The following is a 16,238-nucleotide window of genomic DNA, read 5'->3' as shown; positions in this document are numbered from 1 at the left end:
CCCTAAAGCGTTAGCTTCCAGCTTGCACAGTATCAACGGCCCAGTGAGAGTTTTGCCCCTTCGAGATACGGGCCAACCAGAAGGGCAGGATCTCAAAAAATCAAGAATGACAGCCCTCAAAAGATAAATTCATAGCCCGGAGACTTGGAAATGTGTCGCGCTGGAGGCAGAGTCATCGTTGACCACTTGCGCACACATCCTCAAAGACCACCACGACCACAAACCGTTATGCGCACTTGAGGCACCCAAAAGTGCGCTGCGTCAACCACTTTTCCGCCCGCAACGCACACACATCCTCTCCCCTTGCATCCATCCCCCCCCGACGCATGCAAAAAACACTGCAGAAGCGTCCACTTGCACATTATCCTTTCTATCGCCTCTTATCAGGTACCCTACGCTTCTATTCCGTCCTAGAGCTTACCGTCTTCAGGAATCATGGACCCGTTGAGTATCCTTGAACTGGTTGGCGCGGTGGAAGAGGTCGTCAGGCTTGTTCGCCTAGCCATAGACACCCACCATGCCTTCAAGAACAACAAAAGAATGGCCAAAGATATTCTCGATCAGTATCTCAAGCTCAAGGATTTGACAGGGGAAGTGGCAAAGATCCCCATTCACGACCTAGAACCGATACACAAGAATGAGCTTCAAAAACAGATTCAAGCAGTCTCGCGCTCTGTTTCAGAGTTGGTCAACGAACTCAAGGATGAAACAAAGAAACCGAAGGGGAGGTTCCGTGCCTTGGTGTCAGCCATTGGAGATCGAACTGTCTTATTAGAGCGCCAAGAGGAAGCCGAAAAGCTCTACGCTTCTCTTGATAAAGTAAGGACGGAATTGCACGGGGTGAGAGAGACGCGCAGACAAGGATCGCGCGTAGTTGGTGAGATACGCTCACATGCACCGGTAGCCGACGTGTTCAAGCCCAGCTTCGGAGGTGAATTCAACTCTCCTACAGTGCTCGTTGATTTGGACTCTGCCGGCGGCGGCGTTGTTCCTAACACAGTAGAGGGAAGGCTAAAGGCGGCTGTACTGAGCAACGGAACAACTTCGCATGTAGGGGCAACGGCAGTTGGACAAGCCGGCGTCGGAAAAACATGCGCCCTACGAGCAATTGCACATGATAGAGAGGTTGTCGCGCGCTTTCCGGACGGAGTGTATTTTTCAACGCTAGGGCAAGACGCAAGAGAAGCAGAGCTGAAACAACGACTCTGCAATGCTGTCCGCATCTCTGGGGGACATGAAAAAGGGGACAAGCTGTCTAACCTGGCCGACCTGGAGGAGGTGCTAACAGGAGTTAAAAGTTGGTTTGCAGATCGTCGATGCCTGTTCATCTTTGATGATGTATGGTCGCGCAACAACAATGACGAGAGGATCCTGCTAAAACTTTCCACCCTTGCCAGCACCGCAGTGCGAAGTGGTGAGCCAGCGAGCAGGGTTTTGTACTCCACAAGAGATCCGGATCTAACAGATCTGGGCGAGCAGGTTAAGTTTGAGCCGAGAAAAGGGCGTAATGCGTACGACATGCTGATCCATGCGAGTGGAGCATCGCGTGGTGAAGTAGAAGATCCAATTTCGAGAGAGGCGATTGGCGAGATTCTTGACATGTGTGCGGGACTACCACTGGCTCTGAATGTAGCAGGAGTCACTGTCAAACGATCAAGAGACGCTCAAATCGAGGACAGACCAGATTTGTGGACGTGGTACCTGGAAACGATCAAAGAGAGTAAAGGGAGCGGGGGAATCGGCGCGCAGGAAGCAAGGGGCGGGTACGAATCGCTCCACGCAATGTTGCGCTCGTCTTTACAGTTTCTGGACTCACGTGGCAGCGAAGGATTTCCGCGTTTCGCGGATATGCACCGCGCATTGTGTGTCATGAAGAAACAGGATGTAATCCCTGTGGCAGTGTTGAAGCATCTATGGGGAACGCGCGATGTGAACATCGCAAAAAAGTATGCGACGCAGATGAACAGCGTGGGGTTGGTTGACATTCGAGTTCTGTCGAACACTAAGAGCCAAGTGGTAAGTCTTCATGATTTGACGCACGATTTCGCAGTCTTTGAAGCAGACCAGGTTGAAGACTTCAACTGGGACAAGCACTGCTGTCGGAAGCTGGTTGATAACTATCGGAAAGAGAAGGATGTGGTCGAAATAGTTGTTGAAGATCAGGGCCCCGAGGCTAGCACGGCGGAGGAGGGATATTTTTTCGAGAATATTTGTCGACTGCTTTTCAGGGCAGAGCTGATGGAAGAGCTGAGCTGTTTGCTTCGTAGTAGTAGGTGGACAATCAAGGTGTTGCTAAGAAAAGCTGTGTGGCAACTGGTGGAAGCGGTGGGAGAGTTGAGGGAGGTTGTTAGTCAGAAACCAGAATTGATTGGAAGTGAGCAGTTATCTGCAATAATTCTGGTGATGCAAGCTGCGCGGCTGACTGCATCGTCTTGCGATGAGAGCGTTGCCGGTATCTGCTTTCAGCTTTACAGTAGGACAATGCACAAACGACACGTGAAGAGCGTGGAGAGTTTCTTGTTAGAGATCGAGAGGTTTGCGCCCAGACCGTGGTTGTTCCCAATTCGTCCATGTCTAACTGCAGCTGGGGGGAATTTGTTGGAGACATTCGACACGCCTGATTCAAAAGTTCAGAAGGTGACGTTCGATACGAGCGGTGCAGTCGTTGGATTAGCGTACGAGGAGTGGGGCGAAAGGGAGTTGGAAATATTCACGGGTACCAAACACGGGTCATTTGACAAAACTATTTGCGGCCCTTTCGGATCAGAAGACGTCACGTCTCGCGTCACAGCTGCTTGTATTTCCAAAGATAGCAGCCGTGCTGTTATTGGATTCAGCAATGGGGAATTGATTACTTGGTGCACCAGGAAAAACGAGCTTGTTCCATCTTTCGAGGGCCATTCCGCTGGGATATCCGCTGTAGTGATAAGTAGTGACGGGAAACGAGTTGCGTCGGGGTCAGGTGACAAGACGGTGCGAGTATGGGACGCTGAGACGGGAGTTCAAATCGGCGAGACGATGACCGGACACACAGATTCGGTGAGGAGTGTGTCGATGAGTGGGGACGGGAAACGAGTTGCGTCGGGGTCAGCTGACGAAACGGTGCGAGTATGGGACGCTGAGACAGGAGGTCAAATCGGCAAGACGATGACCGGACACACGGATTCGGTGAGGAGTGTGTCGTTGAGCGGGGACGGGAAACGAGTTGCGTCGGGGTCAGCTGACGAAACGGTGCGAGTATGGGACGCTGAGACGGGAGTTCAAATCGGCGAGACGATGACTGGACACACGAATTCGGTATGGAGTGTGTCGATGAGCGGGGACGGGAAACGGGTTGCGTCGGGGTCAGGTGACAAGACGGTGCGAGTATGGGACGCTGAGACGGGAGTTCAAATCGGCGAGACGATGACTGGACACACGTATTCGGTATGGAGTGTGTCGTTGAGCGGGGACGGGAAACGAGTTGCGTCGGGGTCAGCTGACGAAACGGTGCGAGTATGGGACGCTGAGACGGGAGTTCAAATCGGCGAGACGATGACCGGACACACGGATTCGGTGAGTAGTGTGTCGATGAGCGGGGACGGGAAACGAGTTGCGTCGGGGTCACGTGACAAGACGGTGCGAGTATGGGACGCTGAGACGGGAGTTCAAATCGGCGAGACGATGACTGGACACACGAATTCGGTATGGAGTGTGTCGATGAGCGGGGACGGGAAACGAGTTGCGTCAGGGTCACGTGATAAGACGGTGCGAGTATGGGACGCTGAGACGGGAGTTCAAATCGGCGAGACGATGACCGGACACACGGATTCGGTGAGGAGTGTGTCGTTGAGCGGAGACGGGAAACGAGTTGCGTCGGGTTCAGATGACTGGACGGTGCGAGTATTGAACGCTGAGACGGGAAGTCGAATCGGCGACACGATTGCCCATGAATGTGAAGGAGGCGTATGGCCCTTGAACACATTCGGCATCGATAAGGGCAGAGCGTTTGTCGAACAGGGTGATGGTACCAAAATCACTCTGGCAGAGCTTGGAAGTGGATTGGAAACCATCGCGCTGAGCTTCGAGCGCGGGACTGTTGCCGTTGGTATGAAGAGTGGTATGGTTGGTATCATGGCAGTTGTGAGTTCGAATCATCCGATGCCGTAGGAGACAGGCCCGTCGCAGCAACTCGAAAGGAGTGTGGTATCGCACCAGGAAGTGGCCGTGGAGGTGACGCATTCGGAAGCGCCATGAGTTGTTGCAGTCTCCGCATGTATTAATCGTGATATCAAGCATGACAAGTGTAAACTAAATCTTCACCGCCTCGTCAGTATTGAAGTGAGTCCTGGTGCTTCTGACATGGACGAAAACTGCGAAACGGTTGCTCATGGATGTGAAGGTATTTGGCCCTTGAACGCAATCGGCAATGATAATGATAAGTACAGAGCATTTGTCGAACAGGGCGATGGTACTCTACCAGAGCTAGGAGGATTGCTAACCATTGCGCTGAACTTCGAGCGCGGGACTGTTGCCGTTGGCATGGCGAGTGGTATGGTTGGTATCATGGCGGTTGTGAGCCCGAATTATCCGAGGCGTTAAGAGACGGGCCCGTCGCCGCATGTCGAAAGGAGTGTGGTATCGCACCAGGAAGCGGCTGTGGAGGTGACGCTATCGGTAGGGCCTTGGCTTGTTCCATTCTCCGCATGCCGCATGTGTTGATCGTGATAACAAGCATGACAAGTACAAACTAAATCTTCATATGGCACTCTGCCTCGTCAGTATTGAAGTGAAACTCCGTGTGTCATGGCTCGACCGGTAAGCGGGTAGTCATCACGTGTGATGCTTTGCAGCGGCGTAGGCACTCTATACTGTGGGCACGTACATGTCAAACCTCCTGCTTCTCTTCCCGAAGCTTCGTGTGCGTGTTTGTTTTTGATGTCCGGTAGTAGACATCTGCAACAGAAATCTGCAACATGACTGAAGTACTCACACTGCGTCAAGAGCGCGATTACAGACCATATGAGCTCACGAGCAGAGAGACACAATGAAACCCTTGAACTTGGATACAATTTCATTGCAGTGACTGCGAAAGAAAGCGGTTCTCTTGCCGTCCGGGCACACTTGACATACTTGTGCGCCTTTCTGCTTCCATGTGCATGTAGACTGGTGGATTGCGGTGATTGTTTGGTGCGATGCAGTTCGAGAACTCTCCATGTGGGGTTGTGCTGTACCGTTCTAGATAGCACAAGGCCAAGTGGCTTTTTTCAATGCCAATGGCCGTGGATATCCAACTGATACTCATTGCGTGTATAAATATGTACGACGATTAATAAGGGCGCGTATGTGCAGGTCAGATATGGAGCGAAGCGTCAGCTATCAGCAAAACTGCGATGGTGGACAGGGCATGGGTCAAGCACGACCGTGGCGAATGGTCGGAACCTCATCGCGCAAGGGCGAACGCGAAGAGGAGACAACAAGGGTCTGGATGCGTGCAGAGGCAATCGATATCGGCACAGCCCGATTAAGCTAGCGATGGATAGATACGACGCGAGCAGGATCGAGCACATATATTTAAGCGAAGTTAACATGCGAAGAAAAGACAGCGGCAGACAAGCCCAGCACCTGTTCTGGATCTCCTGTTCCCCCCTGACCTTCTCCCGTCCTCATCACACGGAGAGTACCACCGGTAGTCCCTTCACGTTTCACCCAGAATTCGTACGGGATGTCCGAGCTCTTCAAAACCGTACAGTATTTGCAGAATTACGCTCTATGTAGTTCTGTGCCCTGTTGTAGAGAATTCTGCATGTAGTATACAGTGCACAATGCCTTGCGCAACTTTGCGTCTCCCGCCGACAACCCGCTAGACGTAATGCATCGGCGGCAATCACGTCCCATGAGTATTTAGTTAAAGGGGCAGTGCGGTACAGGATGCAGGCTGGGACTAGAGGGCTAACACGAGTAGACAGGCGCCTTGGTTCGTTTTATCAGATGCTGAGGTAGTGGTGTGCTTGTGCCCTGCCTCGGTATAGACGCGCGAGGGAGTTCAGCTTCAAAAGTGCACTGCCAAAAGTTGAGACAAGAACCAAGAAACAAAATAATTTGCAAAGAGAGCACTACATGATTTCACAGAAGAGTGTACTCAGCGTCTCAATCTGACATGCAAGCACTGTTACAATCACCACGAGATTCAACATGCGATCAAACATCGGGAGCGGCTTTGCATTGCTGTGGTGCACATGTGCAACTTATTGATCGTGATGAGAGACTGCTGCATGAACGGCGTGATGGACAGCTCTACTCGCCACGCTACTTGCAGACAAGGCGTAAAATGTCCGCAGCCAAAATTCTTCTTAAAATGGCACATTTTCTGTCACGGGGGGCAACAGTTAGCGGGCCAAGGGGTGGATTTGGCCGGGGTGTGTGGATTGGGGCGGCTAAGGCGCGCGCGGCGGGGGTGCAGTGTCGCGTGTACGCTGCGTAGGCGCCGCGGCAGGAACGATAGTGCGCGCCCTTTCGGCCGCCGACACCCTCATGCAGCTGTTCACAGCTGCATGTTCACATGAACAGCTGACGCCTGTTTCTCCGCGCGACTCAAATCACAAGCGTCCCGACGCCGCCCGCCAACGCTACACACCGCCGCGCGCAGTCGCTACGGCGACGCATCGCGACGCACCGCGCAGCAGCGCCCCGCCGGCAATGCCCGCAAATGCGCGGAGGTGCGCGTCGGGGAGATGGGCGTCAGGGACGCCCACTCCGCGCGGCTGTGCGGGCAGGAGCGCTCCGCGGACGGTAGAGCGGAGAGGAGGGCAGAGGTTGCGTAGTAGTCCGGGGGAGGGGGGCGGAGCGCTTGGGCGAGAAGGAGGAGGTGGATGCCGGTGCGAGAGCTCGGACGGAGAGCTCGGGGGAAGATCGGGGCGGAGTTTCAGCAAGCGAGCGCGCGGCAGCTCTGGTCGGCTCGGGATCAGGTGTTGGAGCGCGCGCACAGCTTTTTGCATGCCCGCTTGCAATCGATTGAGCAAGCAGACGCGCGGGAGGCTGGTACGGATGGATCACGGGCGGTATCGGACGCGGTGGCGATCCTGCAAGAAGGCGGCAAGGTCGGGGAGGAATTGGACGTGAACGTGCTGCGGATCCAAGAGGCCGAGGACGCTTTCCTCGGCGCCGATATGGGCTTGATCAAGGGCGTGCGCGACGTGTGGGCGGAGATGGTACGGCGGGCGTCACTCTCACACGGGAGCGGTGCGCGCGGGTTGGAGCTGGACGCGTTCGAGATGGGGCGGCAGCTGGGGACGGAAGGGGCGTTCGCGGAGGTGGCCGTAGCGGCGGTGGAGAGGTGTGCAGAAGCGGGCTCGATGCTGGGGAGGGCGCAGCTGGTGGCAGGGGTGGCACGACGGGGGGGCGTGAGGTTGTAACATGTCGGAGAATCGTTTCTACGACAGAACCGCCCTTTCTGCTTCATATCGGCCTCGGCCATGCACTCGAATAGCTCGTCGTGCCCGCCGCGGGCGTAGTGCCCGCTCGCCTCGCGCAGTAGCTCCTCCCTAGTCGGGAGCGGGTCCTGGATGCGGCACAGCCAGTCGGGGTAATCGGCGTCGTCCTGCAGCGAGAGGTATGTAGGTAGGGGAGTGGTGAGTCGAAGAAACGGTGGGTGGGTGGCGGAGGGGATGACTGCCTCGTGAGGGGGACGTGCCAATTCCTTTGCGGCAGCGGCAGGGTCTTTGTGAATGTTGAGGGCAGCAGAGTCGTCGTGCATAGGTCGGTGCGAAATGGCGAAGACGGGGCGCGCGTGCGTGGGAAGGGCGCGCCACAGTGCGGTCGACATGGTGAAGTTGGGGGAAGCAGAGGTCGGCCATGGCAGATCGCGCCTGGGGAACGGGCGTGGCTGGCGGTCAGTCAAGGGACGGGGCGGGGGGGGGGAAGACGTAAATGCAAAAAGAATTGTGCGAGTCGAAGCAGAATTCTGAGTCATTATATTAATAATTAAATATAGCAACATATTATATTATATTAATGAGCAAATTTTGAATTCTAGCGCAGCCAGTAAAGGTTGTACACGTGTGCAACTATTTTGCTTTTTTGCTAATTTTGCTGCACACGTTGATCTAATTTCTCGCACTTTCAACTGTGCAATCCAGTCGGCATGAAACGACCAAAAAACATACAACAAAGACCCATCCAGATTGCCCAAACACACTCTGTAAGCCAAAGAAGAGCGGACGTGTCAAGTTGTACAGTATCTACGTGCAAGTCTCACAGCCGTCAGGCGAGCATCGGCCCTCGGCGTCCGGCACGAGAGCAAGGAGTGAGGCGAGCGCCGCGATGCACCAGCCGCCGTCCGCCGCGATGCGCGCCGCGGCGTCGGCCGCGGTCGCCGCGCGCGCGGCGTGCGCGCCGCGCCCCGTACGCATCGACTACGTGCTCCCGCTCCCGGGCGAGCCGCGCCCGCCGTTCGAGTTTCTGCTGCGCGAGTGGCTTGCGCGGCACGGCTTTGCCGACGCGGACGTCGTCAAGTTTCTGGCCGATCGCGAGGTCGCCCGCCTCAAGCGCAAGAAGGCGACGAGTAGCGAGGGGGAGCGCGCGCGGGAGGGCGCGCAGGAGGGCGGCAGGTCGTCGGAGGACGCGGAGACCGGCACGCTGGAGATCCCGCCGTCGACGGGGACGGCTCCGCCAAAGCACTTTTTGGATCCGCCGACGGAAGCGTGGCAGCCGGAAAAAAGGCGGCGGCACGCTGGTGAGGAGAGCGCATCGCAGATGAAGGTGGAAGGGTTGGAGGGGGACGGCGGGGCGGACGAGCCGAGAGGTGAGGAGGTGGTGGGGAAGGGGGATTCGAGAAAGGGCAAGGGGGAGGCGCAGGACAAGGCAATGGCCGAGAAGGAAGGGCTGTCGGTTTTGGGGCGCGACGCTGGTGACAAGAAGGTACCGCGGAAGCGAGTGGAACCTTCGGAGGGAGAGGTCAAAGGGGACAGGCAGGGAGGTGTAGAAGATGTGGGGAATGGAAATGCGAGGAAGGGGAAAGGAGTGGTCGTTAGGCTGGACGGCGAGGGGGAGGTAGTGAACAAGTCACTGGACAATGTGAATTGGCTGACTGTTGCGGAGCGCGACGCGGCGACAGGTGAGGCCGACTGGATTGCCTGTCGCCTGTGCTTGTGTTTCGGATGCCCTGGTCGGAAGGAAGATTATATTTGGATGCATGCGTGGCCGTTTGACGTGTCCGACGTCTTTGGGCATGTGGAGAAGAATCATCAGGACAAGTGGGGAGAGTATCTCGCGGAGGGCTCGGAGAAGCGCGCCACCTTTTTCGACGGCGAGAAAGCCCCGGACCCGAAATTGCTGGCTATGCGCGTCGCGCAACTTAAGCAGAACTGGGGCGCTACCAGGGAGGAGCGGAAGAAGAGGTTTCTCAAGCGCAAGAAGTTTAAGGAGCAGAAGCTGTTGCGGAAGATTGGGAAGATTGCCAAGGGGGGCGAATCTTAGACGCAGGAGGGAGGCCACGCAAGCTACACAACTGACCGCTGTCGGAAAACAATAACTTCTGGGGACGACACACAACGGTATTTCAAGGCACTCTGATACGCGATGATGCGGCGAGACGTGCGATTGCCTTCTCCAACAGTATCATCAAAGTGCTCTGCCAGTGCAGTCTTTGTTTGAAGCCATGTATCGGAACTATATCTGTGAAAGCAAAACGTCGTGGTATTTGTTGCTCTCTGGCCGACTCCAGTGCAATCGAAGCCGTACGAACACACGAAGGCTGGAGAAGGCTTTCACATGCTCCTTTGCCTGTGACCTGCACACCTGAAAGTGAGCTAACGAATTGTGCTCGGACAGCAACGTCACTGAAGACAAATCAGGGGCCGCAGAGAGGAAAGTGGTTTGTCAAAAAGACAAAGTTTGGAAAGCATACCGCGGTGGTCATTTCGATCGGAAGAAGTAGTCATGTCCTGTTCTTCTACCCATCTCTGATGATCTGTGCGCTTGCACCGAATCTGTTTTCCAGACCAGCATTCAAGATTCCCGCTGCAGCTGCAAAAGAGATGCATCTTGTTCGACGTGCGAATGAGTGCAAGCGTTATTTACACGTTCGCTTCTCTTTCTTACGATCGGCGTCTCCACGTTTAATGACGACCCTGACATTCTGGCCTTTGACATGAAATGGATCAAGATGCGATTAGTCTGTGGATTGCGGTGTTATGGATGAATTTTCTGCTCAAAAGCCCAGGCGATGCTTCGTTTCGCCTGAAGGCACCCTCGACACGACAAGGGTTGTCTTGACAATAATATCATTCGTTTTATATCGATCGCGCGCTCTCTGACCCCGTGGTACCAAGTGGAACATCTCTGATCACTAATACCGAAATTCTTTGCAACCCTCAATTCGAACCCACGTGGTTGGGACATGCGCAAGCCAAGAGGCATGGTGCCCCTGCCGATCAAACCGATATTATGTTGTAGTTGAGATTGCAAAACAACTGCTTGAGTTTGTGACAGCAAGGCAAGACAAGACTACCAGTCGGACAGGAGTGCCGTCCACCGATGTAAGTGAAATCATGCAAACTCCAACGACCGACGGAATACTGAACAGCTATCTGCCGTTCTCTCATGCATGTTCTGGAATTACGTGCCCCGCCCCCAAGACGTGCAGTTGTAGTCCTGCCCTTGCCCTCCGGTATATTTCTGTCATGTATTTGCCGGTAGCGCTACGCACAATGCGCACAAGGAAGACCACCTCTTAGTCTTTCGATTCTGTCCATCCCGGGAAGGCGTGTGGAAGCACAGTTTCCGTTTTCCTCCGATCCCCGTGGTTCATCGAGCAGGCAAGGAATATTCCTTGTCACAGACACAATTCTGTCCGCGCAGAGCTGCTAAAGGTCGACAACTCACCTTGCCAGAATCAGTCGAAGGAGGCATGTGAGGGCCTCTGCAGCCCGTTCGTGTGTTCGATGAAATGCGCAGCGGCCAAATGTGTACAGTGCCCCTTTCTGAGTATGTAAATAAAATATTTATTTTGTTGAAACTGTTAAACAAACGAACACGGCTAAAAAAAAACGGACCGTCTTCGGCAACTCTATCGCTCGGGGCAGAGGCCTTCCGTCTTAGGAAATGTTCCCTCGGCGGCTACCAACGCTGCTTGATCTGCAGGGAAGCGCTTTGAACTGCAACATCAGAAAGTTGCCACTGCGAAATCACCAGTGAAGTGTATCGCAAAGAGAGCAGAAGAATACTCGCTTCGATCCCCGCGTTTGGAAGGAAGGCTTATTCATATATATCTCAGGTCGAAGAATATTTACATTCGTGGTTGGGTCAGTTTCAAATGATACCGTAGCATGATACTGTACACGGCGAGCCTCCGCCGAGACTGATTGGGAGGAGGTAGGTAGGCGCGGGGCGGTTTCCGAAATTGCTTTTCTATGCTTTGTTTCCACTCGCTGCGGATAGCGAGAAGAACCACGGCACCGTCAGCGAGTGCTCCAAGACAGAACGGACACGATGTCCTGCTGCACTGAGAAGAACATCTGAGGCTCGCAAATTTTTGATTCATTTGCATTTGGCACGAATCCACTGAGAATAGTTTGCAATTAGAGAAGGATCCCGCTCTTCTTTACAAGATGTTCAACAAAAGATGTGCATTCATGCTTCCGATAACATGCTGAAATTGTTCATTGAGCTACATTTCATGAGCCAATGTGAGGCTAGAACGTCAGCAAGTGGCACAGGAGAGTGAAGTCTCAGATACAAAGAGATGAATACATGCTGTCCAAGAACAAGTTTGAATGCAACAAGGGTCTACTATCCGACTGTGCGGCCCAGCTCCGTAGCGAATGACGACAGTTCTCCGGCTATGAGATACAGAAAACAAAAACAAAAAACAGCTCATTCATTGCTTGCGAAGACAACACAGCAAAGGGACTCGTGGTGGGGTCACTGCTCTCCGTGCTAATTCTAGCTTGCAAGCATTTCTGGAGGGGCTCCTTTAAGACAGCATGGACGCTGTCCATGCAGGGGCTCCAGCAGGGGCTCCTTTTTTGACTTAGATGCAAAGAACGAGGAGCTTGAATTCAAGCAAGATCCACTGCCTAGTCGGAGCAGCGATGGTTCTCTGAGAGAACTTCTCTCAGCCGCAGAACAGTACAACGGTCATTACACGTGCATGGTGTTGGAATTGCGGCGAGATCAGTGCACGTAGTTGACTGGCAGCATTTGCAGCAGACCGGAAAAAGGTCATTTATATTGCCGAAGAAATATTGAAAGCAGTGGAAATCACGTAGAGAATTGAGGAACCCCAAAATGCTGCACACGTCTGCGTCAGTGAAAACCAACTGGTGAAAACCATCATGTGGTTCTTCAGCACCGGAATCTCTGGCCTTACACTGGCTGGGAGATTATGCGCGATGTTGCTCTACAGTACATGAGCTGTGAGTCATCAATTGTGGTCTTTGACGGATACGCGGCAGTGCTGTCCATCACTGAGTCAGTTTCATAACAGTCACTTCTCTGCGACAAATGGTAATCACCGCACTTGTCGGCGTCTCTTGAAACTAATACTGTACCGCGTGTAGCCATTGACTGGGCGAGGCTGCTCGCATTAGAGGGCGATTGTGTTTGTACGTCTTCGTACGTTATCTCCTGTTCTTCATCGAAATAGATACGTCGGAAGGGCACAATCGTGTGCGTTCAATAGTCATGGCGGAGATGTGGAAAGCGATAAGTGCCAAGCTGTCCAACATTCCAGTGGCTTCGGGCTCAACTGCCCGTAGATGTTTACCTGTGATACTGCAGTTGCAAGTGAACGGTAGATTGTTCCGGAAAAGCATTTGGCGATGCAAAATAGAAGGGAGCCGCAAATAATTCAGAGGCCGTATGGTAATGTGAACGAGATGGTGATCCCATCACCTCTCCTTCATAATCCCGAAAGCCGATGGCCGCAAGGTGCTATGACAGAGTGGGGGTGAAAAGTGACAACAACGCGTAAACGAAGGAACGGCATTGATACAGTTCCAGTTCATGTTGATATCAGCGTATATGCGTGAAGTTCACACGTACCCTTCGAGTGGTACACGCTGATACCACATTGCGAACAGTCGGAATATCGAGGCACTGATGCTGTCTCTCGTTTGCTGATGGGGTTGTCATCTTGACAACATTGTAATGTATCTAATATAGGCTGATTGACCGTTGAAATGGGTGTGTACGGGACATTGTACGCTGTACAGTACAAGGAGCGGAGTGTCGGTGTGTCCACTGTGTTGTGACTCACAACACAGTGGACAAAAAGCACCTTCTCACAACTTGTGAGAAGGTGCTTTTTGGTCTGGGATGGGGCGAATGTGGATCGTATTGTTCTAAATGGGGCGGAGGATTTTTTGACCTGTGCACCACCACTGTCACTGCCCCGCGGCTCTGCTCTACGTAAACTTTACATGCATCCAGGCGACTCGCTCATTCCAGCGGCCTGGAAAGCCTGCCTTCTCTAGACCCGTTACAAGTTGCAGTTACGGTTTGCATGCCGCGCATTTTATCTCCTGGCCTCCCCTAATCCTACGACGGGCGCCTTGTGCGCTTGTGTGGAATGTTGTGACGTCACCCTTCAGAAACGGTGACATTGAGGCCGCCGAGTAGGAAGTATGCAGTGATGATTGGTCGCTTAGGAATACCATAGACCGTACGCCAGCAGTGTGTTCTATGCGCTCATTGGCTAGAGCGTAGTATACAGGAGCGTTTCAACTAGACACTCTCAGGCTGGCCAACCAACAGTGCAATTGGGAGTTGAATTTTAGTTAAAATAAGACCGCAGTATTGGCCTACAGTTCCGATGCATCAATTCCGTTGATCTACCATTGTGACGTCACTGGCAACCAGGGGCATCATCATAGACAAGTTAGCTGAACGACTCCCCTTTGTTTGTGTGAACTGTAGTACCGGACGTACATGTAAGGGGGAGTCATTTGCATGCCATGTACACAGAAATGAAGAGCACGATCAAAAGTTAGTTTTTGCCAGTAACAGCTCTTGGACGGGCATCAGTGCACGCTCAACAAAAAGAGAATAAATAGCTTCCCGCGAGGCCTCTCACCCTCGAAGCGAACGGCATTGCCTGCCATCGTTGATCATCACCACCCACTTTCCATCCCTCTGTCATCATGGCGCGCTTCGCCTTCAGACTGCTCCCAATTCTCTTTGCCCTCTCTATTCTCTATTCCCCTGCCAACTCGAAGTGCCTCCCACGACGCGAGATAACCCGCAATTTCTGCGCCAACACCCCAGTCGTCTCTGACTTTTCGCTCACGGCGTACACAGGACGCTGGTTCCAGCTCTATACCACTGCCGACGCGGGCCGCTTCTCAGGCAACCGTTGCGTCACGGCAAACTACACAGCTCAAGCTGATGGCTCCATAGGTGTCCTCAACTGCCAGTATCCGGCCTCTGTCGACCGTCCTACCTGCGTACGTGCGGTCGCCGCCCGTCGACCGGGCAAGGGGCCCGGCAGTCTCACTGTTTCTTTCCGCCCTGATGTACCGCCAAATCCGTACAACGTCGTCGCCACCCTCGGATTCAAGAGTTACGGGTACTATGCTGCTGCAGTGTTCTTCTGTAACGTCACTGCTGGTCGTGTGGAACGCGGCTTTTTCATTATTGCCAGGACGGCGTACAAACCGCAGACTATTCTAAGGCGCCTGAAGGCAAAACTCCGATGCCTTGGCTTCCCGGTTGACGACCGGTTTGAGCGTTCCAGACACCCGCCAAAGTGCATGTATTTCGACGGCCTGAACGGCTTCCAGAGCAGTGGAGGCATGCCACCTCCAGGAGTCACACGCGGGTAAGTGGTATTTTCGCACCATCACCCAGTTGGCTAAAGAGAACTGAATAGATTTCTAGGATTGAATGTACAGCTCCTCAACTTTAGGGTCTCTTAATCTGAAACTGTACTTCGCGTAGCGACGAAAGACTACTCTAGCAAGTGTCTACCCGACTGGGGGCCTGTCCTCATATAACCAGAGCCCCTTTTTTGCAATAATATACGCATTAAAAGGCAAATTTATAGAGTCATTTTGGACACCATTTCTATTCCGTGGCATCCGCGAAATAGTGCACATACATGCAAGCAGGCCTTTTGTGCACTACCGGGGCAAGCAGTGTAACAGCACCCATATATATATATTTTTTTTCTTTACAGTTTGATAATCCTTCCAAAGGACTGTTTACAACGCCTTAATGAAGCCACATGATTGGTGTGGATGGCGTTACATACAGTACATACAGCCCTTGAGCACGTGAGCGCCTCAGACGCCTTTCGGGACAGTCCGTGAGGAGCCGAATTTTAGTGTGAATTCTGCCAGGCGACTTTTGTCCAATTTGGCTGAGAGCTTGACGGCATATGCCTATAAGGTAGCGAGCGTGAGGCAAGGTTTTATTGTATTCCCCGACCTTTCCTTAGCTGACGCATCGCACACAACACGTCTGGTCTTTGCACGCCTCACAATCGAAGCAGGTGATTGCGGAGGAAGTATCGGTGGGAAGCGCTACTGTTGTAATGTGAAGATGCTCCTGGCGGGAGATCAGGAATAGCTGTGGGCACTACCATCGCGTGGTACGCGTGTTTCCAGAACCTATCTTTATCGCGTCGCAATATGTCTTCTCCTAAATCGCAAAGACAAACACAAGGATACGTACATCATATGCATTAGAGCATGAGCAATACGGTCGCGCAAAGTTGAAGCGGCTCGCTGCCGCCGAGCCTGCATGATGGTCTGCATTTCTGGCGCAGACTACATGACGCCTTGCAACATCAAACCCCGGGGTGAAGCTGATTCAATGTACCTTGAAGGACATTATCGAAGTCATCTTGGTTTCATAAACACAAAGATGCAGCTAGCGGAGGCGTAGAGAGCCGACTCGCTTCCTTCACCTTCTCTCCCCGACAGCAGGGGAAGCTGTCGGAAGCACGCTCCCAGACCAGTATCGGTGGGAAGGAAAAGTTTTCCTCAGTGCGTTGGCGTCAATTAAAGGACTAGAGCGGCGCAAGAAAACGAGCAGGAGTAGTTGAAATGGGCGAGAAACTTCGGCGATCTCGAAATACCATCCGCTGTCTGGGGTCCGCTGCGTTCCGCCAAAATCAATTTTCACACTACCCTTCCACGGGGGGTAATTTGAAACATGCGCTAATTTGGTACATTCGGGATTGTGACAGCAGACTGTGGTCAATGGGTCATTCCGAAAATCACAATTTGTGACTGATACACAAATCACATTTTGTGTGT

At 53.2% G+C, this 16,238-nt stretch overlaps 4 protein-coding genes; 3 read left to right on the top strand and 1 right to left on the bottom strand.

The window, feature by feature from the left end:
* Positions 1-540: 540 nt before the first annotated feature.
* On the top strand, positions 541-5,315 carry CHC_T00008922001 (WD40-repeat containing). XM_005716293.1 is given in 2 exon segments: positions 541-4,149; positions 4,150-5,315. 1 exon segment carries the CDS (start codon positions 541-543, stop codon positions 4,147-4,149), a length of 3,609 nt encoding a protein of 1,202 aa, XP_005716350.1. The 3' UTR covers positions 4,150-5,315.
* Positions 5,316-5,514: 199 nt separating this feature from the next.
* On the top strand, positions 5,515-5,757 carry CHC_T00004873001 (hypothetical protein). The gene has a single exon (XM_005716292.1). It carries the CDS (start codon positions 5,515-5,517, stop codon positions 5,755-5,757), a length of 243 nt encoding a protein of 80 aa, XP_005716349.1.
* A 1,186-nt stretch (positions 5,758-6,943) lies between these two features.
* CHC_T00004872001 (hypothetical protein) lies at positions 6,944-7,441 on the bottom strand. The gene has a single exon (XM_005716291.1). The coding sequence runs from the start codon at positions 7,439-7,441 to the stop codon at positions 6,944-6,946; it is 498 nt and encodes a 165-aa protein (XP_005716348.1).
* A 1,403-nt stretch (positions 7,442-8,844) lies between these two features.
* Positions 8,845-10,992, top strand: CHC_T00004871001 (hypothetical protein). XM_005716290.1 is given in 2 exon segments: positions 8,845-9,456; positions 9,457-10,992. The coding sequence occupies 1 exon segment, from the start codon at positions 8,845-8,847 to the stop codon at positions 9,454-9,456; it is 612 nt and encodes a 203-aa protein (XP_005716347.1). The 3' UTR covers positions 9,457-10,992.
* The last annotated feature ends 5,246 nt before the right edge of the window (positions 10,993-16,238 follow it).

This window comes from Chondrus crispus, genomic scaffold (assembly GCF_000350225.1).
Source record: "Chondrus crispus Stackhouse genomic scaffold, scaffold_256, whole genome shotgun sequence".
Lineage (NCBI taxonomy): Eukaryota > Rhodophyta > Florideophyceae > Gigartinales > Gigartinaceae > Chondrus > Chondrus crispus.
Note: the sequence above shows the minus strand (reverse complement) of the source record. Positions and strands in the feature narration are given on the sequence as shown.

Coding starts and splice junctions, on each gene's coding strand:
- CHC_T00008922001 (XM_005716293.1), top strand. CDS start 541: ATGGCCAAAGATATTCTCGATCAGTATCTCAAGCTCAAGGATTTGACA.
- CHC_T00004873001 (XM_005716292.1), top strand. CDS start 5,515: ATGGATAGATACGACGCGAGCAGGATCGAGCACATATATTTAAGCGAA.
- CHC_T00004872001 (XM_005716291.1), bottom strand. CDS start 7,441: ATGAAGCAGAAAGGGCGGTTCTGTCGTAGAAACGATTCTCCGACATGT.
- CHC_T00004871001 (XM_005716290.1), top strand. CDS start 8,845: ATGGCCGAGAAGGAAGGGCTGTCGGTTTTGGGGCGCGACGCTGGTGAC.